The sequence below is a fragment of the Peromyscus eremicus genome, chromosome 6 (assembly GCF_949786415.1).
Source record: "Peromyscus eremicus chromosome 6, PerEre_H2_v1, whole genome shotgun sequence".
In the NCBI taxonomy this organism is placed as follows: Eukaryota; Metazoa; Chordata; class Mammalia; order Rodentia; family Cricetidae; genus Peromyscus; species Peromyscus eremicus.
The window spans coordinates 61,305,435-61,332,848 of NC_081421.1; the positions used below are offsets into that span (position 1 = coordinate 61,305,435).

The window sequence follows — 27,414 nt, forward strand, 5'->3', positions numbered from 1 at the left end:
TCCCTATCTCCCCCAGTCTATGTGTGGCAGTCTGCATCCACAGTAAAGGACACCGAGCCCTCCCGTGATCACAACAACCTGTTGAGCCTAAGAGGAGAACAACGCAGATTGCTTCATTTCACTCACGGTTAGGGTGATGGACAAGATCAAGAAGTTTGTGGTACAGGCAGGCCTCCCCTGCCCTAACCCTCACCTTGATTGCTTACTGTTTTGGGGTTCTTTTGAGAGATGGGAAATCCCTAATTTTGCCTCCCCAGATGAACACAGCCAAGACAGAATAGTTGTAGGTAAAGACCAGAAAATTGGAGGCAATGAAAACAGAGGTCAGATCATGGTTACTCAGCAAATGGCAGCTGCAGAACAGGGTCATGGATCTCTTGACTCCTGGTTCCTTATTCTTTCAACTAAAGCAATAACACTTGGGGTGCTTAGAATCATTAAGTAATAGGACACTAACATGCTGGTACCAACTAGCTTCAGATGCAAGAGCCCCATTATTAGGGGACCTTCAATTCCCCAGACACACAATTCCACTGGTCATTCAGCAGGGCCCAACTCTGATTCTGATTGCAGAATCTGAGTGGCCGGAGACAAGTCTGTCTCAGTTGCTGCTTCCTGTGCCTTGCACGGTGCTTGATAACCACAAATTTCCTGCAGGGCATGACCTTAGTGATGCTCTTGTTTCCATGGGAGGGACCTACTGCTTAAATCAGAGAGAAATAAGAGAATCAAGCCAAACCCCAAACAAAATGATTATTTTAGAGAGTATTGATGTTTAAAATGCCACTCTAGTTAGACTTGGAAGTGTCTGGTTCACCCATGGCTTCAGGTGTCAATGAAAATGAAAAACTTGCATGAATTCATATTCACAAGAACCTACACTATATGTATACACACTGCCTCACTGAGTTCTCATGAAAGGTCTCTGCAAGTGTGAGTCCTCTGAACTGGAATCCAGCTACGAGCCTGTCAATGATACAGGAAAGGCCCACTCTGTGCAGACGCAGTGACCGGAGTACAAGAGGAAGGAAAGGCTGTCTGCCAGGCTGGAAATGGAGCTCCTTGATTCCCGGTACCCAGTCCTTATCAGAAAGGAGATGGCTGAGAATGTCACCCCACAGGCCCATCTATAAGGTTAGTGATAGACCGTGGCTGATGAACATGTAAGTCATGAAAGTAAACATGACTAATGGTGACCAATGAGAAAAGGCAAGGGGTACTCTGGGAGTACTCCCTCCCATCACGTAGGCCTCAGTGGGGAGGTGGACAGTTGACTCCAGATGGGCAGAAGTTTCTTGGGAAAGTGAGGCTGAAACATGAGTTACAGATTCTCTTTGGTCAGAAGGTGGTAGATGAGAAGTGGAGTGGAATGTATGTGTGTGGTTATGTGTGTGCTGTGTGGGAAGAGACAACATAGGCCATGGAATACAATGCCTGAAGTGTTCTTCTGCACTGGGGGCTCCGTCTAGGTCAAAAAGAATTTCCCTTTGGAGCCATGTCCAGGTCCCTTCCCTTCACATCCCCTCATTTGTCTGTCCTTGACGCTAACATAGTACAACCTGGCGCTCACAAGCTCCTGCTCCCCACACAGGGACAGCATCACAAACCTGACACTCAAGGCACTGAAAATGGAAGAAGAAATTTGATTGGCCTGGGGGTGGGGTAAGGAGGAGACAAAACCAAACTTTGTCTGGATAAAGCATCTACCATGTCACCTGCAAAGGGGGCTGTAACTAGGGTGAGTCCCAGGGCAGGATGGTAGTGTCTGAGGTTCAGGACTGCTTAACTCTATCAGAACCCAGCAGTAGGCAGGTCTCACCATTTGGATGGATGTAATAGATTCAAAGTGCTTGGAGACTCAGAATAATGCAAGGTGTTAGGAGCCTGGTGGAGGACAGGTGTCCCTTTCCTTTCCACGGGGACTTGTATATAGTGGGGGAAACCCCTAGAGCGTTGCTTTCCAAATGAGTTTTTTATTGTCTTTGAAAAATATAGCTCCGTGACACCTCTGCCCTACCCTATTCTCCAAGGCTCAAGAGTTAATACCAAGAAGTGGGGCAATAACATGAGAGAAGGAAGCTGGTGAGGTCCCCACTACTGTTGGCTCTGGGAACTGCCATGTAGTACACAGTGGTCCCTGGCCAGTCAACCAGGTCACGGTCCTAACCATTCTTTGTTCACATCCAGGACACATCTGACTGGTCTAGCACAAAGTTGAGAAAAAAGGGAGCAGTGTTACCAGGGATTTCTGGAATCCTCGGCACTCAGATAGCCACGGTGACTGGCATTTTGACCCCAGCTGACCAAGGGCTGGATTTGAACTCATTGTCCCATCTGTAATCCCCTGAGATGGGAAAGATGAACACAAGGTATGAAAGAAATCAAGAGAGGGACTGGTGGGCTGTCCCGCATTCCGGCTGCCTGGACTAGAGCTGCCTAGGCCAACGCCTCCCCACCTCAGCATATCTCCATGCCCACTTACGGGAGATCAGAGGAGCAGGACAGAAGGGAAATGGTAATATGTGCTCTTTCCTCCTTTGCCCTCTGCCCCCCACCCCAGCCTCCACTGCCCTGTGCCCATGCTTGGGTCAGGTATGAACAGACGTCAGTAGAGACATCCTCCCGAGGAAGGGCTCAGCAGGCCTAGGAGTGGGGCATGCCCAGAGCGCCATCCTTGGGATGGGGTGTTCCTGGGAGACCTGCTCCTTATTTGTGACGGCAGGAGGAAGAAGGCTGGGTCCAAGAAAGGAGCAATGAGCAACGTCCCTGAATGTCAGGGAAGAGCTGGGAAGCCTTCTCCTCTGCCCCGCAGAGATACCCCAGCCAGACTCCAGCCTCTACACATGAGTCTGCATCCGCTGCTGAAATCGCTGGCCGTAGTCTGAGTGCTGAGAGGTGTAGGAGAATCGAGTGGCCGTGGCATACTTGCCAATAGGGTCATATGCCTCATAGGGGGTCCTCTCCAAGCCGGATGGTGGGGCCTGGGGGTAGCCTAGACGGTAGGTAGGATACCCGGCTGGCCCGGGGAAAGGGTGGGAGTTGAACTTCTCATAGTTCTCATAGGATAGCTGGCTGGTTGTATCGGTGCCACCTGGAGCGGAAGGGCCAGAGGGTGGGGGCTCTGTGCCATAGTCAGAGGCAGGGGCCCGGCTGTACGTATTGAGCTGGGCATAGCCACTGGAGTGGGAGAGGCGAGATGGTGGGCGGCCATCAAAACGTGTAGGGCCAGGGGCACGGTAGTCAGCATACAGCACCGCCCTGGAGGATGGGCGATCTTCGTGGGCACGCACATTGTAATAACCGTTGGTGGGATCCTGGGGGAAGGCAGCGAGAGAAGAGGGTAAGAGTGGGAGTCTCCTGCAGTGTGAGAAGATCTGAAACGGTCTTCTGCCCAGGCCCACCCCAAGCCACGTTCTTCTCCTCTTCTCTCCCGGCATCACTCTATCTTCTGTTCCCTCTGTAGACTTCTTGACCACTCCTCCCTGGCTGTCCTCACCTCTCCCTGCAGACCCTCCTTTCCCATTTCCCTTGTGCCTCCCTTCCATCCCTTTTCCCACCTTCATCTCATACTCTTCCCGCGTATCAATGGTGTCACAGCGCAGGTCCTGCTTCAGATCCACATCATCCTTAAAGGACTAAAGAACAGGAGCGGGTGTCAGGAGACGGGCGCTGCTTTTACCCCCTCCCCCACCTCTACCAATTCCATGCCCAGAGGCCGCCAGCTAAAGGAAGCTCTGGGTTAGGGCAGACTTGTGTCTCACATATAGGCTGAGGTAGGAGGACACCAGGGACCCGGCTTCTAGCATTAGCTTTGTTGCTAACATGTAATATGATATCTTGAGTATGCCATTGCTGCTGTCCGGGAGCACATCTCAGCAATGAGGAGGTTGAACCAAAAATATCTGCAGATTTCCCTCCATGTGAGGGAAGGACGGGGCAAAGGAAGTTGGAGGGGAGGGGAAGGGAGAGCAGCTTTGCACATGTATGTAAAAGTGTATATGAGCAAGTGTGCATGAGGGTGCCAATGTATGTCCAAGTGTGAGTGTGTCTACTGGTGAGCAGGTTGGTACAGAGGAGTTGAAGTGGCAGGAACAGGTTAAACTCACTGAAGAAGAGGAGGTGACAGAAGCTATTAAAAACGGGTGGGGCTGGTCTTAGGACTACGACGCGCCTAGGCGTGTGGTCCTCACCGAGTAGATGGCCTTCATGACCCGAGTTGCTGTGGAAATGCTGGCGGTATCATCCTCGCGGTCAGAATGCATTGTGAGCGGCTCCCGATTCACCGTCTCCACCTTGATGTCCAGCTTCCTCAAGGTCACATCCTTTCGACCTAGGACAGGGAGGTGTGCCCGGGCCAGGTACTTTCTACTGGTCTCTGTGGCAGTGGCTTCCAGCCCCCCCCCCCCCCCCCCGCGCCACCCCTTGCTGTGACCCTGAAGGGTAAGGCTGGGGAACGCAGGGTTCGCCGTGGCTGGGCCAAGCCTGTACTCACTGCCTTTGCGACGGCGGTAGAGGAAGAACACCAAGGCGACAAAGAAGAAGATGACCAGGATGCCTGCACCAATGGTGGCCCCAGCAATGATGCCCACAGGTAACACCTCTACAGACGAAGAGGAAGAGCAGGGGTGAGGATGGAGCCATGCGGGGACATGAAGACTTGGCCACGAGATACCGCAGCAACTCTAGATTATGGACAAAGCTAAGCTTGGCCTGAGCTGGGCTGTGTTGCTATCTGAGTCCAGGCCACACTGGACAAGATCTGGGCTGAGCCTGCCTTGAGATCTGTGCTTTAGTTTACCAGAGTTCACGTCAGGGTAGTGTTCCATCCCTGCCATCAGTTGGCCTCAGAGCCCAACAATCCATGAAGCTTGGTCCCTCCTTCCTGTAGTGGGGTAGCTGTTCCAGCTTTGACCTGGAAGTACTACCTCCAGTGAGGCTTCCAGTAACTGTCACGCCTACCTAGGACTTGCCCCTGAGGCGGGGCCAAGAGGGGAGCCCTTAAGACCCTAGATCCGGATGTGCCGGCTCTCTTGGTTCCTGGTGATCCTGGATGCTGGATGGTAGACTGATCGGAGTTCTCCAGTGAACGAACCCAGTTGGACTGCACCTCACCTCTCCCTGATCCTGTAACCAACCCCTTTACTAGCTGTAAGTTACCCGCCAAAATAAACCTCCTTTTTAACTAAGTGGAGTTGTCTGAATAAATCCTCCAATACCTTCCTGAGCTGGGCTTTTGTCTGAAGTCCGCTCTCTCCAAATTCCATCTGCCATGTCTGCTTCAACCTCCTCTATGACCTTTCTTGCCTGCAAAACTGTCTCTTCTACCTGCACTGCCCACTTGTGGCTCCAACGGTCCTCTTTAGTGCCCCTGCCTCCCTAGCTGATAACAAGTCCAAGAATTCTCCCGTTGGTCTTCTCTCTGTTTCTGGAATTACTAGTCGGATCCAGACTCTGACTATGGATCTGCCTCTGAGATCCTTCCTCCTGAGCCCCACATTACTCTTCTCTGTTCCCACACCCACCCTGCAGGTATTTTTAACTCAACCTGAACTGTTAGCTTTCCCAGACATTTCCCAGGGGTCCCCCAGATTCTCCATCTCTCTCTTTTCCATGACTAGTTCTCAAAAACCAAACAGGTGTTATTTTTCCTTCGCCAAACATCTGTCAAAGTCTAGACACCTGCTTCATCTTGCCAAAGGTACCGGAGAGAATATATCTCTTCTATAAAGGGGATTCTATTGAAGGGGTAGGGGAACCTTTAATTTTACAAAAAAAAAAAAAACCCATTCAATCCTCTCAATAACTCGCTGACTTAGGTGGTGCTAATCTGCTGCATGCATCGTTTAATTTTCCTCTGCCTGGATTCGTTTGTTTCCACTCTAGAAGTTCCTCCACTAAGATGAAGGTTTCTCGTGGACAGAGATGATGCTGTGTTCACACCCCAGCCCTTCCTTCAAAGTTTGACATATAAAGATGTTCAGGGAACATTTACACAGTAGATTAATTAGCCAAGCACTAAAGTCAGCTTCCAGCAGAGAAGCCAGAGAGCGAGAGAGAGCGAGAGAGAGCGAGAGAGAGAGCGAGAGAGAGAGAGAGAGAGCGAGAGAGAGAGAGAGAGAGAGAGAGAGAGAGAGAGAGAGAGAGAGAGAGAGAGAGAGAGAAGACGAAGCTTCAGGCTCTCCTGAGTGGCCCCCATGGCTGACCTCGCTCTTCCAGCTGGATGATGGCAGTGCCTGGCCCAAAGCTGTTCCAAGCAGTGCAGTTGTAGTGGGTCTGGAAGTCGGCCTCCATGACGTTGTTGATGGTGAGTGTGGACAGCACACCACTTCCCGAGTTAGTCCTCTCCACAGTGTACCGCTCCAGGGTCCCCACCTCCAGGAAGTTCTCCTTCCATGCCCAAGCCTGGGGTGGGGAAGGCAGGATGGACGTAAGAAAAGGGTACGTGGAAGAGGCACATGCCCCAAAGACACCTAATCCACTCTCAGGTAGCCTTACCCCAGCACCCAACAATCCTTCACCCTGAAACAACCCATGTCACACCAGCTACCACAAATCCTTGACACTGAACTTCTGTTCCAGGAGCTGTGGCTCCCACACAGTCATCAGATTTCTCTAGAGAGACTCTGAAAACTACTACCTTGAGACTTAGGTACCAAGTATGAATGTAAGGGAGAGATCCAGGAACCTGCTTCTACAGAGCTCCATGCTACAAGTATGACATTGCGTGGTATTTTGTGTTATGGAAGCAGCTGAGCGAAGGAGCCAATGTCTGAATCTTCGATGTTGCAGGGACTTGAGATCCCTGGGCTCCAGCTCATATATTCCCACCCCAGAGCAGCTACGTGGCCATGCTTTCTCTGTCTAGGCCTCCTTTTCTTCTTCTCTGAAGTAGCAGATTCTGGCCAGCATAGGACAATGCTCAGCCCTGTGATTCGAACGGCATACATGTCTATCTTACCAGCCTTACCATTAATCAACCCACAGAAACCTGCCTGGCTCTCTGGAGATGCATCTGCCTGCTCCTAATTATGAGCAGGGAGTCAAGGGGAGTGTCCCCCAGGCCTCCCATCCCTGACCTCCCCAGCTGAGGCATTCCCAACTGTGTGTTCTCATGACAGAGGGGAGGCTAAGGAGGAAGAGCAGCTCAACGCTGGCTCCTTTCCAGGGATCAGGCCTCCCAGCTCCAGGAGGCAAACCTCCCGGGAGCCAAACCGTCTTCTGCCTAGGCAGCTGTGGTAATGAAGCATCCCTGGGCAGCCCCGGAGTTAGCCAAATGGTCATTAAATGTGATGAGGGTTTTGATGGTTAGTGGCCACAGGAGGAATTCATTGTTTATGGTGTAGGGGAGTGAAGAAAAGAGTGAGGAATGGTCAGGGGCTGGTGGAGGGAAGCCAGGCAAAAAGAGAAACGAACGGGACAGGTGGGAGGGAGAAGTGATGGGGAGGGAAGAGGGGGCAGGCTGGCGGAAGGAGGGAAGAGGGGAGGGGAAGGCCAAAGAAAAGACGGGGGGGGGGGTCATAGCCAGCGTGGAAGATGAGGGAAGAGAGAGAAAGGACCTTCACTAGGAACGGGAGGGAACCCATTGTCCTCTGACTCCAAGGAACTAGGCGCTTTACATCTGCTGCTGTAGTGACTGATACATAGGGATATGGCCTCCTCTTCGAGGATGAGGAGCTGAGGCCTAAACCACTCATCTGTCCAGGGTCACACAAGTAAGGGAGGAGGTAGAATGTGGGCAGACAAAATGATACAGAAACTAAAAAGGCAGAGGATTGCAGGACCAGAAAAGGGTGGGGAGACGCTGGGCAGGTGTGGACACATCAGGGCTGCCTGGTAAGCCCGCCCGGCACTCACAATCCGATCTGGAGGTGGGGTACTCCCGATGAAGCACTCCACCTTCCCACCATCACCCCTCACAGCAAACTGCACCGCCTCGCTGGAGATAATGGGGGGTCCTACAAGCAGGAAGACATACACAGTCAGGCCAGGCAAAAGCCGTGCGGTGCTTCTCTGCTGGGTCTCGCACCCAAGGGCACTCACCATTGACGTACAGCGGTACCTCTCGCTCGGCCACTCCGATTCGAGGCACGATGGCCCGGCAGGTATAGGTGCCAGCGTCTGCCTGGGTCACTGACTTCAGCAACAGCTGATTGCTGTTACTCAGGACCTGGGCAGAGAGATTAGCCTCGGGTGGGGAGCCAGGAAGCCTGGGCCCCTAGGTCGGTGGGGGCCCCCGCATCAGAGGCATGGGAGAGAAAGCATGAAGGGCCACAGGTGAATTCCCAGAAGGCAAATGGGTTCCTGAGTCTGGTTGACCCATCCCCTGACTCTAAGCAGGCTGGCAGTAAGGCTACCATTTGTACAAGAGCGGGCAGGTATTGGCTACGGCAGTTGTGAAAGGATGCAGTCCTTTCTGACGGTCTGTCCCCGCGCTTTTATTACTAAGCCAGAGAAGACGGTTTATTTTGAAATCCCTCTTTATATCCTGGCCCAAACTGTCTAACACAGGTCTTGAGAACTACACACTGGGACTTTCTTATCCAGCTTCACCCCCTCCCTGGGGACCAATACCGCACTGAATCTGTGACTAGTGAGCAGGACCACCTGCCCCTTCATCCTCGTCACCCCGAGTTCTATGCAAAGCCCAAGAAGGGGTATGGCTGATTGCAAGTATTCTCTTCTCTCCCAAATCCCAAGACCCTACCTAGAAAGGTCCCAGTTTTGATCTGAAAACCCAATCCTGACCCCTCCCCCCATTGTCTACCCCAGGATGTCTGTGTCCCTTCCTCCCAGCGCTCCGCACAGGCAGGGAGAGGTTTACCATGTTGGAGTCCTTCTTGGTCCAGGTGAGGGTGAGGGGGGGATTCCCAACCCAGACACAGGTGAGGGTCACATCAGAGCCAATGTCTGTGGTCGTGGGCTTTGGGTCAACTACAATCCGGGGGGCAACTGAAGGAGGGAGAAGGGGCTGGTCAGAATCACAGGGCCCGAGCGTTGACTCCAATCTGCCCTCTTTCCGCTCCTGTCCACTACCTTCCCGTGTGTGTTCCCGTCTCTCCAGCTAGGCAGGGCTTCTCCTCCCCTGTACCCAAGGGACCTTGAAGGCCCCTGCTCTCTGTCGTCCCCCCCCCCCCCCCCCCCCCGCTGCCCTTCCAGCTACTCACAGTGAACGTTCACTAAAGTGCTGACGTTGGTGCTTCCCACTTTGTTGTGGACCTCACAAGACACAGGCTCCGTGAAGAAGGAGTAATCAACGTTCGTCTCATAACGACTCTCGTGGGCGTCTTCAATCAAGAACCCCCCTTTGGCCCACCTAGAGGATGAGGCAGCACAGGTGTGAGAGCAGAACTTGGGACTCTCTCACCTACAGTAATACCACCACCACCACCACCACCACCACCACTACCACCACTGCCACACCAGTCTTAGGGGCCTATATCCATTTATCACTTGCATAGCACTCCAAGACCCCGACCCTTTCACCTGTAGCCCAAGATCTCAGGGTTGGCTGTGGCCTGGCACGTGAAGATGACTCGCTCACCCTCCTGCACGGTCTGAGGCTCAATGGACAGAGTCACCGTAGGAGGATCTGCAAAGGAGGCAACAGGAAGTCAGGGTCTTTTCTTCTCTTTCCCTCCGTAACAGATGTATTCATACCACTCTGATGTGAAATGAAAATTCAGGTTTACAAAGTATCAGCTATCACCCTCACCCTTTCTACACAGTCTTTTCCAGGGGCCCTGGCCAAGAACCATACTAAAGAAACCAATTAGCCAATGGAGGTAATGATCCAATATGGCCACTAGGTGCCACTGTGGGTCAGTTTAGCTTACTGTCAGGGATAGGGTAAGAGCATCTGTGACTAGAACAGATGCCTTGGAACATCTGCCGGGAAAGCATACTCTAGCCATGCTACACGCTCTTGTGCCATAACTTCTTCAACACTCACAGCTTCGGTAAGCAGGTATAATACTGTACTCAGTGCTCCATCTACCACCATTATTACTCACGGATCAAACAGGAACGGAGGGGAGCCTTGGTCCTGGGATTCTCGGATCCCCATTCTGGGCTCTAAATCTGCCCATGTTCTGTCCCCACCTCACGTACCCTACCCAGTACTCCACTTACGGTGTACATCCAGCTCAATGGATGTCTCCCTCCCATTGGGGATGGCTTCATTCATGCTGCGGCAGGTGAAGACACGACCAATGTCTAGGTCTGTGGGGTGAATGAGCAGCTGGCTGATTGTAGTCTCTCTTTTCCCATCCTTCAGCAGTTCCTGGGGAGAGGGAAAGGTGGAGTTAAGACTAAAGCCCCTCCTCTGCTCTCAGAGAAACCAAGAATGGACCTTTATAGTGAGTTCCTTCCCCACTCCAACATCTTTATATTTTAAAGAAGTAGGCTATTTTCAAAAGCTCTCTGAGATTTACAGAAAAATCAAACAGGTTTGGCCATAGTTTCCCTTTCCACCACAGCATCCCTCGTTATTATACTTTACAGTAGGTGTGGAAATCTTACTATGACAGACACATCCATATTGATATCTTACTACTAACTGATGTGTGGTGCACATGAGCGTTTGCTCTTTGCAGTATAATTTTCTTCTGTTCAACTGAGCCTTAGTCCTGGAATTCTCTAAGTCCATGGTTAAGTTTTTCCTCTTCTAGAAAGCCTCCCCGGGCCAGGCCAGACCTCTGGGCTCTCTCCCGCCTGAACTGGTACCACTTACAGTTAGGGTGTCTTCCATCTGGCCTTAGGCACCGTGTGTCACAGTGGTGACTCTAAGTGCAGGGCCAGATTCACCAGCTGAAAGACTCGCCGGCTCAGTGACATCCCAAGCCATTTTCTATACTGTCACCTACCTGAGGAGACCACACTATGAACAAGAATAAAGCTTCTCATTCAGACAGCCGTGCATGCATCTTTGTGGGACCACAGCAGCACCCAACTGATGCAAAACACAGTGATATTTTGAAGCTCCATAGTCTTAAGTGAGTAAGCAAATGAGGGGAGCAGACAACCAATGGTATTGACAAATCAGCTCGTCTGGCTGCCGAGAGAGTTTAAAAGATGTAACTCCTCCTGCTCCCCGGAGAAAAACAACAGGTCTGGGGTCAAATGATCATTTATCAAATGATGGCACTGAGGCCATCAAGAAGACCTTCGCCCAAGGCCACAGAAGTCACTAAGAGCTAAAGCCGGGACCCAATCTCTCCATCCTCACAATCCGGGAACACAGGTGGCGGGCAGTTTCTCTCCCCACCGGGAAGTGTCTCTCGTCGTACCCAGCACAGGGCTTGGTGCACAAACATGCCGGCGGCCACAGCTGGCGGAATGGGCAGGATGTTCCTCAAGTGCAACATCTGGATTCCACAGCCATCGGCTCGGCCGTGTGATTCTGGGTAAGTCACTTAATGCCTTTGTCGTGCCTTGCCCACCAGAGGACGTGCACAACAACCCTGACTTCCACAGCTCCCAGCTGTGCCGAAGGAGGAGGGTAAAGGGGATCAGCAGGGCGGTCCGGCTCGGGTACAGAATACCAACTCTGCTGCTTGCTCTCTGCGTGACTTGGGGCCAGGCACTGGACTTCTCTGACCATTAATTTCCCCCTTTGGAAGTTGGAAGTAATGCCTACTTTATGGGACTCTTCTGGGGTTTAAGCGAAATAGCCCATAAAGCACCTAGCACACAGGAGTACTTATGGAATGGCACAGTGACCCTGGAAGTCCATTCCCTTTAGGAAAGGAAAGATCACCGGGAGCTGGGTCTAAGAGGGGCCAGGGGAGTGGGCGGGTTCTCACCGTGCTAGCCACAGCCCCCTCCTGCTGTGTTCCGTCCCGGAACCAAAGGATGGTGGCAGCAGGCTTGGCATTAAAGGCTCTGCATGTGAGGTTGTGGGGGGTGCCTGCTTGCAGCAGAATCACGGGGCCCCCATCAATCCTTGTGTCCTCTGGAGGAACTGGAGGGAAAAGGAGAACAGAATCAGCTCAGGATGCAGCCAGCTGTGCCCCCTGCCGTGGAGGTGTCCTTCCATCTGTGTGTGTCCCTCTAGGCAGGGCAATGCCACCCTCGCCCAACTCACAATCACTATATACAGTGCTTACGAAGAGGCTTCACTCCGCCCACACGCGGTCTCAGCTTGCCCGTTACTCTTTCACGGCTGCTCTTATGGTGTGAGTCTGTACTCACCACTGTTACTCAAAGGGGCTTACCTCGGATGGAGGGCTATCTCAGGTCTTGAGTAGAGATCCCGCCCTGGGGAAGGAAGGGCGTCTCCTTCACAGGATCCCTGCCATCTATCCCCTCCCATCGGCTCCTCTGCCTGGAACGGCCAGATGGGCAACTCTATCCATTACACCTCCAGCAGGCTTTGTTCTCAATAGCAGTTAAGACTATGTTCCTCTGTTCAAACACCCCTAGAGGCTACAACTGCCTGTGGCATGAATTCCAAACCCTCCAGTCTCCTGTTTTAGATTCTGCAAGCCTCGCCTTGCAGACCCTTACCTCCTCACTCGGCTTCTGCTGTTTTCTCCATGGCATGCCCTCTCTCAGGGCAGCTGTGGAGGAGTTAGCACCCTGGTCAAATCCTAGGTGATGTGGAAAGCTTCATGCGTCCACCTGAGGCAGTATTCAGCTGCCTGTTGTCTGCCCAGTGGTTACTGTCTCTCCCTGCCTCAAACCCCTTGGAAAAAGCAGGTCCCAGTCTCACTGGCATTTAAAAATAGTCTCCACTGCCTAATGCATGGCTAAAACAGGCCTTTGCTATGTGCTTGAGGAACTGAGTTAGCTATACATCTGGTTTTAAGAAATAAGACACCTTTCCTTATACTACAGCCATAGGCTTCTAAATGTTAACGTGAGTTCCCCAAGGCTAAGGGGTCTACATTCCCCGAGGGCAGGGGTTCCTCTTCATTTTTAAATAAAGTATTTATATATTTACTATTTTGAGACAGAAGCTCACGGTGCAGTCTAGGCTGGCACTGAATTCATGATTCTCCATTCTTTACCTCCCAAGTGCAGAGAGAGCCGGGATTGAGAGTGACATTGTATCCATGTCTTCCTATTAACTCTTACTATACCAGCAGGGTCTAGTCAGAGTGTGGTGAACAGCAAGCTCTTAGGGGCTGTCGGCTGAACCAGCCATTGATGGGGTAAAGAGAAAAATTTTGATAATAATCTAGGTTCACTTGATGGTCAGCAGCCAGAAATGAGCAAGGATTTGGTTTTCTTCTTTCCCAGAAAGACAAGGGAGACTGAGAAGAAACTTCTAGAGGAGACCCTTGAGGGGAGACCTGGGGAGGTCCCTGAGCTGGAGCCTGTCCCTGCGTGGGAGAAATGAAGGTCTCTGTGCTGGAGGAGCAGCTGCTGACACAGCTTTCTCTTCAGTTTCTGCACGTGGAGTGGCAGAGTGGAGGAGGAGTGGAATTTAGATCAGTACCCTTCAAACGCTGGCACCCTCCTTTACCATCGTGCGGTCTTGGTTGAGCCCCTAAAGGCACTGAGTCTGTTTCTCCCTCAAAGACCTAACAAAGCCCTTCACCGAGCCTGTGTGAGGTCAGTGTGGAGCTGCACACAGAGTACGGCATGCAGGGTATGTGTACTGTGCAAAAATGTGCTACTTTTGCTACAATGAAAGGGTGCTGGCTTCTGCCCACCCAACTCTCTCAATCCCGCCCGGCTCTCCCACCTCTTCCCTGCTCCCTGCTCCATATAATTCTGGTAACAGGGGCAGGGGTGTGGTTGTAAGTAGGAGAAACTTGAGAAGTGGAGAAATGGGGGAGGGGCCTCCTGGTCTGCCTGGCTCTCTACCGTTGTACCTCCACATGAGCTCGGTTCCCGTATGCCCAGAGATGTTGGGGCCCTGCTACAAAGAGAGTAAAGCACCTCCTCCCGCTGGTCTGTCTGCCCTCGCCATGTTTCTGTTCCCTTCACTCGGGCAAAGACCATCTGTCACCTCGGTCACCAACCCACATTTCTCTAGAGTTTCTCAAAGTCTTTGAAGCCAATTGACAATAATTTCTACCATCTACCCAATGTTTACTTGTTGTTCACTAAAGCACCTTGTGCATAGGACTTCATTTAACCCTTATCATAAAATATTAAATCTCAGGAGGAAGAAAGGAAGAAAGGAAGGAAGGAAGGAAGAAAGAAAGAAAGAAAGAAAGAAAGAAAGAAAGAAAGAAAGAAAACAAGGAAGAAAGGCTAGAAGCATGATGGTGTATTTCCATGCCAGTGATTAGGGTCACAGCACAAAAATGAACAAGGCACAACCTGAACCCAGGGCTTGGGATCCCCAGCAGCCTAGAGCTCTTTCTGTTACTAGGAGCCCCACCCCCACTCACCCTCCCTCAAATAGGAGGGAACTGGGGACACAGACTCACTTGTCTCAGTTCCTTTCTCCCTCCTCCCCACGTGAATGACTTCATGTTGGGGGAGAGCAAGGTTGAGAAGTGGAGGTCAGAGAAAAGGGACAGAGTCGGTTAGAAGGGAAGAGGGACTCACAGGAGACGGGTCCAAGCCAGAGAAAGCACTACAGAAGCACTCTGAGTTGGGGGGGATCTTAAGACCTGAAGATGGGCCACTACTGACTTTACTTTTGTTCTGTGTGGAGGACAGTCCTCTCATTATTCAGATGGCCCAAGGCTGACATGGTGACATCTACTCGGTCCCCCTGTGGGCTGCTGCTGGGAGCTCAGCTTTCAAAAGACAAGCCATCATGCCACTCTAGATGCAAACAGTCTGGCCCCTGGGTCCAGCCCCCCCCCCCCCCAGGCTCATTTCTTCTGGCTCTGGTCCCCTGTTCCCTGGTGTTCTAGGGAACATCTGACAAGAGAGGAACAGGCTGAGGGAAGGGCAGCCAAGCAGGTTGGGCTCAAAGGGAAAAGGTCTGGGCTCAGGGGCAGCAGAGAGATGGAGAGGAACAGGGATGCTCCCTAAACAACAAACCTGACTACAATGTAAATCAGGAAAAGTACAGGCTATGTCTCCATCACCATACTTCTCAGTGCAGAGAGCCCTGTTTCCACAGCTGTGCTTCACAGAAAGCTCTGGGTCCTTAGTGTGATCTGGGCAGAGGTCGGAGCAAAGGATATCACACGTGCAGAAAACATAATTCCCAGTAAATACACAGCCTCCTCCACTCTCCACCTGCTTTGAATTTTTTTTTAAGTATAATTTACATCGTGCATGGATCTAAAAACACATCTGCTTGTCTGTGTACCACACACATGCATGTGGCTGCAGAAGCCAGAAGGCATTGGAATCCCCTGGAACTGGAGTTATCAGTGGTTTTGAACCACCAGATGTGGGTGCCAGGTACTGAACCCAGATCTTCTGCAAAAATAGCAAATGCTCTTAACCACTGAGCCATCTTTCTAGTCCCGTTCACTTAGTTTTTAAAGAAGTTCATGTAAGGAGTTGTTGAGAGAGAACCAGGGAGAATAGGGACAGCAGGGAAAAAGGTGAGGCTAGGAAGAGAGGAAAAGGTTGAGACACTGAAGAGGGAACTGGAGAGGGGAGAAACGGCTTGGGAGTCATTACTGAGCACGGTGAGTTTGGCCCGTCGGGAGCGCAGGGCGGCCTCTGTGGCCTGGCACTCATATGAAGCGTCGTCAGAGAGCTCGGCATCTGTAATCTCCAAGTTGTATTGCCCAGCATCCGCAGAGCCCACGACCCGGTACCGTGGCCAGGCTGCAGGGACAGAACGGGAAAGACTAGAGTAAGACCCGGTCTTGAGGACTGGACCACACCGCCATCTGCCACCCAGGGCTCATCATGTTGGACCCTCCCCAAAGCAGAACCCGCGTCCATTCCCGGCCAGCTTTCCCCACTTGGCTCTCTCGTGGGCACCACTGGCAGGTGAGACTGTGAAGCACCAGACACAGACTTCATAACGTTGGGACCATAAAGCAGGAGGGGATGGTGAGGAATAAACAGAGAGAGAGAGATGAGCAGATGAAATCCATAGCTGTTTGCAGGTAAATGTCTCTCATTACAATAGCAAAGGAAGAGGAAGAAAAGAATGGGAAAGCAGCCAGGAGAGTGGAGAGAAGAGAGCGTGCATGCGGCACAGGTAAGCACAGGCCACCCTTCAGCACTTACTGGGCACCTCTGTGTGGCTCACAAGGCCTGGTCCCCACTCACCATGGAAGGAGAATGAGCAAGGTTTTCTGGCTCCTCAAAAGAGGACCCAAATGAGATTTCTACTTCCTTTCAAAGACATAGGGTGGGCCTCTGTATCTAGTCTGCCTTGCTCACAGGCTCCCACTAACTCCCACCATCTCCTTCCCACTGCTCCCCTTCCCCCACCCTCAGAGGCTATGGATTTTTCTGACTGCATATCTATTGACCTCAATCTCTCTCATTTTCTCTCCCATCAACAATAGATCCATCAAACTCATCTCTTTCCTTTATAGATTGTGCCATGCAGATTTCCTCAACTTAGACCCACAGCAAAGGATCTCACCACCCTCAAAAATAACGAGACCAGAAGTATACAGTCCCTCACCCACTCACATCATCATGGGGCTTCACAGTGAACAACATTATCCTCATAAAGCACAACCTGCCACTTGGTGTAAAAACCAGGGGTGCACTTTTTAGATAGGTAGGCTGTGACTGTTAGATCCGCTTCACAAATCAGCTAACCATGGCAGAGAGAGCAGTGCAAAGTGGTTTTCCTCAAGTCCATCAGTGGGCAAGTGACTGAGGTGTAGTGAGAGCCAGGTATGTTGACTCTCTACCCTCTCTGCCAAGAGGTGTTCCCAAGGCTCTCTGTGCTTGCTTTGGGATATAGGAAGTTAGGGTTTTTGTTGCTGGCCAAATCTTTATGTTTTCTTCAGCCCTGGCCGCATAGCCTGTGCTTAACAAATGCTGATGGAATTATTAAACAAGAGAGCGCTTAGGCTGGTGTTAAAAAGCGAAAGGTTGGTCTCGAAGCAGACATGGACTACATAGGTCAGAAGAGAAAAGCCTGAAGTACACAAAAGGCAGACAGGGAAGGGAGAACTGCTGTAATTATGTTCTAATTTCAAAAATTTAAAAAAAAGAGAAAGGGTAGAGGGTAGCTGAGCGTACAGCCTAGGGTAGACGGCAGCTGAGTGTACCACCGATGTAGGGTTGGGCGGGCTGGGCTTTGCTCTCCCAGCACCTGTCTGCAGCACCCCATGGCGCCTCCCTGACTCTGTCTGTCTAAAGCTCTCAGTGTAGAAGTCTGTTTCTCTTGATCTCGGAGGCTGCACACCACCTTTCTTGAGCTATTCCACGGTCTGAGGAAAGGGAGAGTTGCGGGGTAAAAGTGACAGACCTCAGAAGTCAAGAACAGGACAGAGGAAAGGATGGGTAGCGAATCCAGGAGTCTAGGCTGTGAGTGGGGAATAGGAAGAGTCCCCGGATGCTGGGGGACTGAGCAGCCACACATACACAGTTTGTTCTTCTGTCCTGTGGGTCAAACTCAAGGCCTTGCGCACCATAGCACGCACTCTGATAAAGGGGCGGTCCCAGCCCAGCACTCACCTTTGAGGCCCTGGCCCATGCCCAGAGCCAGCCCGTCCTTGGTCCACTGTACAATCCCAGAGTAGTTGAGAAGCACGCAGGAGAGCACGGCCCGCTGCCCAGCCACCACGGTCTGATCGGCTGGCTCCTGGCTGAAGCGAGTCTGGGTCCCGGGGACAGCCAAAGCTAGCCGTGGGTAAAAAGAGGAATGAGGAGGGCCTCCACCAAGGCGCTCCTTGTACGAGTCTGCTCTTATCCTGCAAGCCAGGGCCATGCCTTCCCCCGCAGGATGCCACGAGCTCCCGCAAGATGCCACGGGCTCCCTTTATTTCAGTCTCCCTTTCAGGGCCCCAGGGACAGGTCTAAGAGGTTCTGGAGGGCTGAGCGATCACAGGAATGGTTTGGCACTACCTAAAGGTTTTCGGATTGGGCCTGACCCAATTTTGAACACCGAAGCCCAGAGGGCGGCATTTACCCAATGGTCACCCACTGAACAACAGTCGAGCTAGGGCTAGACTAGGGTTAGTCAAGCCCTGGCTATCTGGGTCCAAGGCTCTTTTTTACAAGGCATCTGATGCCAACCTCTTAGACACTCAGCTTCATGGGTGATGCATTCATAACAAAGGCGACTGTTCTGCCACAATCCCTTCCTTCCCGTGCAGTGTGGACCAACAGATGCTCAGCCTCACCACGTACACCATGTCTACTGGAGTGCACAGACAATTTCAAGATGATAGTATATCCAAAGCCCAATAGCCCTGAACCTGCTTTTGGGCACACTGGCTCCGTGCCATGTGTTTACCCTTGACCCAAGGGCTGGAGCGCAGCGACGTACACACCAGTACATCTGCATGCACACAGCCTCCTGCATCATGGGAGCTGAGACAGTGTGGGACTTTGTTCAATTCTCCCTCTCGCTCCAGGAGCTGCACATGGCTGCCTGGCTGGTAGCTTGGCCGGGAGCATTTGATTAGAGAACTGCAGAGTAATTGCCTTTAATTGTGGAGCCTAAATGGAGTAGGGAATTGGATTGCAGATTTCTTCTCTCTTGCTCCCACCAACAGGCTTGCCTCATCACAGCCTGGTCCCAGGGGTGGGGCAGGCCTGCATACTGACATAGCACAATGTGACCATTAGCATCCTACACTGGGCTGTAGGGAAGGAGAGGGGCGGAGGAGGGGTCGGCAAAGGGTTAAATCGGAGGCTTCCTTGTCACAGCTCCAATAGGTCACACCAGGCAATCAGAAGCAGCTCCCTTCCAAGCTAAGACTCCTGGTTCACTTTTTCCTCCAGCTCACTGAGTTTATAGAGGCCACAAGCCCCTAACGCAACTCCTTCCAAACCCAGCTTCCCAGTTCATCCCTCCCCATTTCAAGAGCCCCCCTTCCATCCAGTGTATAGGCTTCTCCCCACCTCTTACTCTGGGATCAAACACAGGGCACTCTACCAGGAAGCAACACCCCTGCCCTGAGATCCTCGTCCGGCCCACGTCCTTTCTTCTCTCCAGTTCCATTTCTCCCCTTCCTTCCAAGCTTGTTTCCACACTCTCCATTCAGGAAAGCCTCCCAGGCTGATTCCGTAGGCCCTTGTGCAAGCACAGCCTGTCCCATCGCTCAGCCTTGCTGTGGCAGCTCTAGCTGCAGGATTTCCTGTCCAAAGCCGTCAGGGATCATGCCCATGTTTTTGTCATCAAGAGGTGGAAGGCAGCTTGTGGGTGGAGGTGTCTGCCCTGTCTGTTCCAGGAGAATGGAACCTCTCTGAGGCGGAACTCTCTCCTCTTTCTGGGTCTCCTGGGATCTGGTGGTCAGAATAAAACCCAGGAAGCAGGCTCTGCCCTTGGTTAAAATGTGGCAATGCAGCTCTTTAGATCTTGGTGGAGCCAGGAGGTGAGAAAATGGGCACCTGTGTTTTCTGTAAGTGGCTCCCCAACTCTGCAGACCTGATTCCCCATACTGTCTCTTAAAGATAAGAAAGATAAGGCTCATCCGCACTTCCAGAGAGAAGGATGGCAGGAGCTGAGGTCCTGCAGGAAGGATTGGTCAGGTGAGCAGCCAGTGTTATTAATTCAGGCATTTGCACTCATTAGTATTTAAATTTATTCATATCCTTGCACGTTCTCAAGTGTAGCTTTGTGCAATAAACTGTACTTCTGTTTCTCTTCCTCAAGGCTCCTACAGCCCAAGTCAAGGACTTGTGACATGGGTGGCCTGTGAGCTTAGATCAGTCTGGATGGATAGCCATAGCTTTTTTACATGAAGCCTGAGGGCTGGTCTTTTCTTGGCATCTCCAGAGAACAGTGGGCAGCCGGCTGCATGTTTACTTGCAATGAGATGCTGAATGACCCTGCAGTGGGATGGCGATGGGATGCACCTGAAGTCAGGAGACAAGGGTCTTGCTGGAGTGAGAAGCCAGCCACCCTGGTCTGGCTCTTCCTTACCTGGACCTCCAGTTGCTCACCGTAAGACAAGTCTGGGAGAGACTGCCAAAGACCCTCTCTGCTCAAATACTAGAATTGGCTTAGAGGAAGACAAAGGTTTCCATGGTCCCTCTGCAACTCTTCCTAAGTGGGTGGCCTTGGCCAAGTTACCCTCAAACTGCATTTTCTTACCTGGGAATGATATATCTACCTCCTGGACTACCGTGAAGCCAAGTGTGGTGCAGTGGATGCTAGACTTACCAACATCCTTTGCATGTACCTACTAAATAATCATGACCATTACTTATCCCTGAGCAGTCGGACAATGAGAGACACTTTCGGGAACCTAAGAATGAGTGACAGAGGGTAATGTCTGCTTTTCTGTGAATTTTGAAGTAAAATACATTTTTGATTTAGCTCTAGTTGAAGCGATTTGGTCTAAAATCAGAATGGGAAAAATGATGAGCAGAGAATGAGGAAGGAAATGAGGGGCCTCCCGGATTTGAACCCATGGAAAGACCACTTTCTGTACCAAAGTCACAAGCAGCATTCCATGTCCCCAAATAGCCCTGCAGCCAAGACAGCATATGACCGAGACCAGAAGCCATGGGTGATACTTCAGTCAACTTATGATTAGGGAAAACTCCATCTGATCTAATCAAGCTCTGTTCTCGAAACTATATAAGCTGGTATAGGTCACCCTTCAGGTCCTCACACACTCCTTTGGGTGTGACAGAGGGTAATCCTTTGGGATTCAAAAAGTCACCTCTTTTGGGGTGCGTTCCATGACTTACTTGCACTGCTTCAGAGCCTATCTATTGACTTTTTTGTTTGTTTGTTTGTTTTTGTTTTTTGAGACAGGGTTTCTCTGTGTAGTTTTGGTGCTTGTCCTGGATCTTGCTCTGTAGACCAAGCTGACCTTGAACTCATAGAGATCTGCCTGACTCTGCCTCCCGAGTGCTGGGATTAAAGATGTGTGCCACCACTGCCCAGCTTGACTTCTTTTTTTTTTTTTTTTTTTTTTTTTTTTTTTTTTTGCCATAGTAAGGACCACACTGCCCAGGTCACCTACCTCAGCACAGCCTGGGGCATCTTTTTGAATCTGGACTGTGCCACTCACAGCCCTAAGCCACATCACTTGGCACAGGTGCCCGACTGCCAGGCACACAGGGGTGTTCTAAGTGAGTTTGTTAATGGGTGGATTGTTAGGAGCAAACAGCCAAACTCCTTCAGGAGAAAGCAGATCTCTGCCCTCTCCCTCCACCCCGCCCCATCTAAGGGAGACCAAAACAGGCAAGATGTGGAAGGAATAGTATGCTCTCTTCTGTGAAAGGAGGAACCCTGAAAAATGGGCTGGGGAGTAGAGCTGGGAAGGATAACACTCAGTCTAGAAGGTTCTCATGCAGATGGTGAGGGGAAGTGGAACAGTGGAAGGGAATGCTGTGAACAGGAAGGGCAGAAGGGCCCTGGTAGTCCTAGTTAAAGACGAGACATAAGGTGTTGGTAAGTCCTGTAGGGTCAAGAAGGCGCCAGTAACCTAGAACATGTGGCCTAGCAAGTGGCGCATCACAACTCAAGCATGCCTCTGAGGTCCTGGGTCCTGGGTACCTGAGCTAAGCTTAGTGGAGCCTGCTCTGAATTGAGAGGAAAAATCTCAGTCCCATCTTTATGTCTGGGTCTATGCACATGTCCTCATCCATGTCCGGGAACAGAACCAGCATAGTATAGTAATGCTATATATATATAGTATAGTAACCAGAAAGGGCCTGGCCACAGACAGGTGAGCACAGACTAGCCTCTTGCTGCAGCATCAAATCAACAGCCTCATGCTTCTGATGGTATTTGAAAGTGAATTTCTACTTTGATCCTGCTTCCCCCCAATCTTCAGACTCCATCACAGATGAGATGAGCCAGCCACAGTGAAGACAGATCACCACACACTGCGCACACACACACACACACACACACACACACACACACACACACACACGAGGGGCCGTTAACAGAGGCACTGAGACAAACACTGAGAAACAGAGTCAAAGACAGACATCCACACAAAGGCAGAGGAGCAAGGAACAAGGAAAGACCCTTTAGACAAAGATGTCTGTAGAGTCATAAAGGGGCCAAGGTGGAAGGAAAGACTGCAGACAGCTACAGACAGAGAGAGCTCAAGAGCAGACAGGCCCAGGGCCTGCAGAGGTGAGGTCGGCTCAGCCTTTTCTTCAGAAGGAGTTACCTAGTAAGTACCCACTGTCTGAACAACCCTTTCTCTCCTACCTCCACTGGGGTTTCTAGGCACTCAGCGTGGATTTTCCCGCAGGGCAGCAGTGAACAGGGCGGTAGAGGTAGAGGAGAGATTCACACTGGAGAGGTAAGGGGAGCAGAGGGGTCCCAGTAGAATTTGGGAGTACAGCGGGAAGACTGCAGAGCTCTGTGCTCCCTGCTAGCCTAAAGAGTGTGGGAGCTGAGAACCCCGATCCCTGCCGCCATCCTTCTGTTTCATTCCCAGATCGCCTTCCTTCCAAGTCACCTGCCACCCCTTAGCGCCACTTTGAACCACAAAGCTTTTCTAACCTCACACTCAAAATGGTTCCTTCCTTTATTCTCCCACAGCGTTGTCTGGGCTTCTGGTTAGAGCACACACCACAACCTGCCTTGGATTAAAAATTGCTCGTGTGTGTTTTGTCTCCCCACTCTCCTGGGAGCCTCTGAGAACAGAGGTTTTGATTTACCATTTCTGTTCATTCAGTCCCAGCAACGCTCCATAATAATAAATACCTCCAATTATAAAATGCTGATTGCGTGCCACTCTGATGTCTTACGGACATTGTTCCCAGCATTATAACCCGCTACACAGTGGTAGTTATTACCTGCATTTTAAAGAAAGGGGAATTATGGTCTGGCAGAAACGAGATAAAAGCGGGCTTCTCGGCTCCATGGTCGCCACTCTTGGTATTCTGTCACGTTCTAGGAATATCCAATCTTGTAAAGGAACTGGATTCATGCCTCAGCCTGAGAAAGAGCTACTGGTAGCCTGAAGTTTCTGACCTCTCCTTTACAGCTTAGACTTCCATGTCCACACTGTTTACCTCTTGGATGGACAGCGGTGCTCAGGTCTGGAGTTTGGACCCACAGTCTGTATGTAGTACTTGCCTTGCATGCTACTATCAGCACAGGAGAGTCTTGATGTAGACGCATGGAAGGAACAGTGAGTGGTACCCAAGGCCAGAGAGAATATCTCTGTCAAGCCCAGGGAGTGTCAGCGACAAACAAAATGCCAGCCTTTAAGCCACCAATGGTTGCCAGCGCGCGCATGTGTGTGTATGTGTGTGTGTGTATGTGTGTGTAAATAGGTCCTGCATATGAAAGACTTGCTGCTATACTCAGACACACTGGTACTGTTTTACCAGGCTTGAGGACACCAAAGCTCATGGAACTGGGTAGTTACTGCTCATAATAAGAAACCACAGCTCAGAGACACTGAGTAGCTTCCCTCAGCCACATAAACATTAAGGCTGGGACACAGAAAGCCCAGGAAGAAACCAAGTTCTCCCCGGGATGCTATCTCGGTAGCCTGGCTGCTGTCTTCTCCTGGGACCCCCTGAGTCAGACACTGATGCCCAGGCCTTTACACTCTCTCCTGATGTTATCTCTGCATCCCCTCATCTACTACATTCTCGCCCATTCCTCATGACCCAGGTCTGTCCTTCAGCCCCTTTCTCCATTATCACCACAGCACTGGGGGCCAGGGCCAGGCCAGTCTTTGTTCATGAACAAATTTCCAATCTCCTTTTTCTGCTGAGCCTAGCAAGGACAGAGAGGTCAAATCTTTTTTTGTTGTTGCTTTTTTTTTTCCTGGCACTGGGCATTGAACCCAAGTACTCATGCATGCTAGGCAAAGCTCTACCACCAAACTACACCCCTAGGCCTCAAACCCTATTTTTGATGGAGAATTAGGAATTGGCCCCTAAATCTACGATATGATGGGCATGTTTATAACTTCTCACAGCCATAAACTTCATATGGTCACACATGGGCAGAAACAAGCAAGCACATGTGTTCCCTTTCCTGCCCACGTGAACACCCCTTCTGTGTCCTTGCGTGTGAGTACACATCTGTCTGTGCCCGTGGGCACCAGTCTGTTCCCTGTTCTGGAGCACGTACCCTGGTGGTCATGTTCCCAGAGCCTAGCCTGACAGGACCAACCAGAACCAGAGAGAGTGGGGCCAAGCATGAGGAAGCCAGGGAGCTAAGCAGCAGGAGAGCGGGATGGGAGGGGGGCTGAGCCCCGTCTCCCTGGATTTATCAAAGAGCAGTAATGAACCCCCTGGGCTGAAGCAGTCCCTGAGCTCACCACTCCAGACCAGGCTGCTGCTCAAAGGACAGCCTTTGATTCACACTGACAGCTTTCAGATGGAACTAAATCTCTCCACTCTACTATCCCTCCCTCCCCGTCTTCCCTCTCCTCACCCTGACAGGGCTTCCTTCCCCACCTCAGCCGTTCACTCACAACCATCACAGAGCCTTTCACAGTGGATCCTCTGAGAAAAGAGGATTTCAAGTCTTTGGGATGGGCCTGCAGAGAAGGAAGGCGAAAAGAAAGAAAGATTTGTACTTCTGATGGAGGAGGAGGAAGGTCATAGGCGAGGCTAAGGCTGGTCAGAGTGAGGACAGATAATGGGAAAGAGCAGAAGGCCGGGTCAGACACCCCGAGGCAGCCCCTCAGACTGGAAGCTCCAGGAAAGACGCTCTGTGTCAGCTCGGCTGAGCGGGCAGGAAGAATCCAGGCCTGCTGTCTCTGCTCTATGTTGAGCCCTGCCTGGAGTCCTAAAACGTTCAGATAGATGTGAGTGCCCTGTAGCGCCATGGCCTCCTCCTCCTCTGACAGATGAAGGCTTCACTTTGTGAGATGGACAACTTACAGACTCGCTTGGAGGAATGGTCTAATCAGGTGCTATGGGTAGACAGTGAAGAGCACAAATAGACCACAGCCCCAGACTCCTATCCCAATACTCAGAATGATTGCCGCATCTACCATCCCGCCCACAGAGTCCCCCAGCGTCCCCTCCCTCTTTGAGTGGAAAAACATCAGGTGGTAGGGACCTCAAATGTCCTCTTCACCACCTTCCTCCTTCCAGGCCCTTCTCCCCCACACAACCCCAATGTCCATTTCCAAAGCTGGGGATAGAGAGAACAGCCAAAGGGCACTTTTTCCAGGCACCAGATGGGATTTTGTAAATGGCCACAGCCTGGCCTGTGTCCACGCATTGGAGCAGACTACACAGGCCGTCTGGTATTTGCTGTGACAGGAAAGGAGGTTTATGGGTCTGGACAAGTGGATCAGTCTCCCAAAGAGACAGGAAGAGGCCGTGAAATACAAGGGGAAGAGTAGGGGTGAGGGACAGACTTCACACAGCTTTACCGGGGAGAGGTAGAAAAATCCATGGACCAGAAGTCAAAGAGGTGTGGGTGGACCTGGCCTCGGCTTTGCCACCGCTCTGGGTAACTCTGGGGAAGACACACCACTCCTCTGGGCAGTGGCTTCTTTAGGTGTAATAGGAAGGAGCAGAGTAATGTGGCCACAGGAGCCTCCTGACTCAGGTCACAGAGTCCATTATCCCTGCCTCTTACTTGTCTACACTTTGTCCAAGCCTTGAGGATATCCACCCAGTCGCCTTCAGACTAAAGGGAGCCTGTGCGCCTGGGCCGATCCTCATGTTTCCTGCACGGTAGAGTGTGTGGGGACAGCTGTGGGTGTGTGACAACAGGACAGTGAGTGGCCAAGAGGACCCAAATGTGGTACCCAGACTAGGAGGCAGAGGCCACTCTTTTGTTTTCCTCTGGAAGGAAGTCCCACCTGAGTTCTTACGTTCCCTCCCACAGGCTCACAGTCAAGCAACAGAGGAGAGAGAAAAGACAAGCCTGGACTCTGAGGTCGCCTGCTAGCCTGGGCCAACTCACAGGGACACTGCTCTTCAAATGTAAAGGGCTGGCAGGTGTGGCTAGAAGCAGTCCCGCCTGTCCCATTGTGGCCTCTAGCCCCGAGGTACCTGGGCCAGACCTGATCTGACAGCTCTACGCAAATACGGCCTGGCAGGGGGCCCTGACAATGTTTTATAGAACATCGTCGTCGTCGTCGTGGAATGGTCTGGAGAGCCAGGTGGGGTTGGCTGCAGCAGGTACGCCAGGCAGAAGCAGAAGGGGAACAGCAGGGCTCAGTGTCTGGTTCTGCCGAAAACACAAACCCCGAATTTCCATTTGGCTCCAGTGGGCAAGGGAAGAGGGGAGGGAGAAGAGGCGGGCGGCAAGCAGGGAGCCAGCTCAGATGGGTGAGGGGTAAAGAGGGAGAAGAGGGGGGACAAGAACAGAGATAGAGAAAGCAAGAGACAGAGGTGGGCAGGAAGCCAGCTCAGATGGGTGAGGGGTAAAGAAGGAAGTGGGGAGGGAGAAGAGGGGGGACAAGAACAGAGATAGAGAAAGCAAGAGACAGAGGTGGGCAGGGAAGGTGGGGCAGGAGACCTCTGCGATGAACTAGAAATGATTCAAACTAAGGCTGTCGATTCGTTGGTAGAGCGCTCCAATGGAATCCCTGAAAGGCCAGGGCGCCATCCCCAGCACCACAGAAAATCTGGCATGGTGGTACATGTCTATACTCTTAGAATTTGGAAGACAGAGGAAAGGCAAGCAGGATCTTAAGGCCAGCATCAGCTACATGACAAGTTCGAGGCCAGCCTGGACTGTATGAGACTATCTCAGAAAAAAAAAAGTTAGCATCAGGGAAGGAAGGAAGAAGGAAGGATGGGGTGAAGTGATACTATGTTACAAAAGAGAAAAACAACAACAACATAAGGGCACAAAGGGCAAGAGAGAAAAATAAATCAGAAGTAGAACCCTGAACATGCATAGCCCCTGAGGTGGAGCCAAAAATAAAAAGCCTAGGTCCCCGAGGCCATCTGCTAGAAAAAAAGAAAAGGAAAAAAGAGGAGCAGTGGCCTGGAGGCTAGGACTGGAAAGGGCACTGGTAAAATCCAACCCGAATTCCTTTCTTTTGAAGAAATAAACAGAGAGTGGGGGTGGGAATCACGGGGCACAGGGAAAAACCTCCAAATCCCCGGTGGTTTCAGAGCTAGCCTCCCAGTTACAGGGTTGGGTACTCCACAGTGTGCCTGTGCTAACAGAGCTGGATGGAAGCACTCAGGCCCTAAAGGAAGAACGGACAGATTGAACAAAGCACTGAAGACTGGCGGGGAGGAGAACGTCGAGAATTCCAGAGATGGGAGCCAAACTGAAGACAGGCATGAGGGCAGATCACCGCCCCTGTCCTCATCTGAAGGTTTTGATGTTTGAGGTCAAAGAAAAGGAAGGACATCTCTGAGAACTGGAGCGACTCTTGAGAGGATTGTACAAGGAGAGGAAAAGAGGAAGAGATTGGCCATATCTGAGGCAGTTCAGAAGGACCCTGTCTATCAAGGTCCAAACCTGGTACTCTCCTACAAGGTACTCGG

The 27,414-nt window shown here is 51.5% G+C and overlaps 1 protein-coding gene across 1 annotated transcript in view; it reads right to left on the reverse strand.

Annotated features, from left to right (window-relative positions):
- Window positions 1-54: 54 nt before the first annotated feature.
- The window catches only part of Kirrel1 (kirre like nephrin family adhesion molecule 1), a 59,618-nt gene continuing 32,258 nt past the window's right edge, over window positions 55-27,414 (reverse strand). Inside the window, exons 2-15 of the mRNA XM_059265572.1 lie at window positions 17,515-17,679; window positions 15,541-15,690; window positions 11,802-11,959; window positions 10,129-10,279; window positions 9,484-9,589; window positions 9,165-9,313; window positions 8,822-8,949; window positions 8,041-8,167; window positions 7,855-7,955; window positions 6,204-6,402; window positions 4,493-4,600; window positions 4,191-4,330; window positions 3,558-3,635; window positions 55-3,314 (exon numbers count right to left, since the gene is read on the reverse strand). Of these exons, the coding sequence (XP_059121555.1) occupies window positions 2,838-3,314; window positions 3,558-3,635; window positions 4,191-4,330; window positions 4,493-4,600; window positions 6,204-6,402; window positions 7,855-7,955; window positions 8,041-8,167; window positions 8,822-8,949; window positions 9,165-9,313; window positions 9,484-9,589; window positions 10,129-10,279; window positions 11,802-11,959; window positions 15,541-15,690; window positions 17,515-17,679 (2,237 nt within the window). The 3' untranslated portion in view covers window positions 55-2,837. The remainder of the gene's footprint in view (window positions 3,315-3,557; window positions 3,636-4,190; window positions 4,331-4,492; window positions 4,601-6,203; window positions 6,403-7,854; window positions 7,956-8,040; window positions 8,168-8,821; window positions 8,950-9,164; window positions 9,314-9,483; window positions 9,590-10,128; window positions 10,280-11,801; window positions 11,960-15,540; window positions 15,691-17,514; window positions 17,680-27,414) is intronic.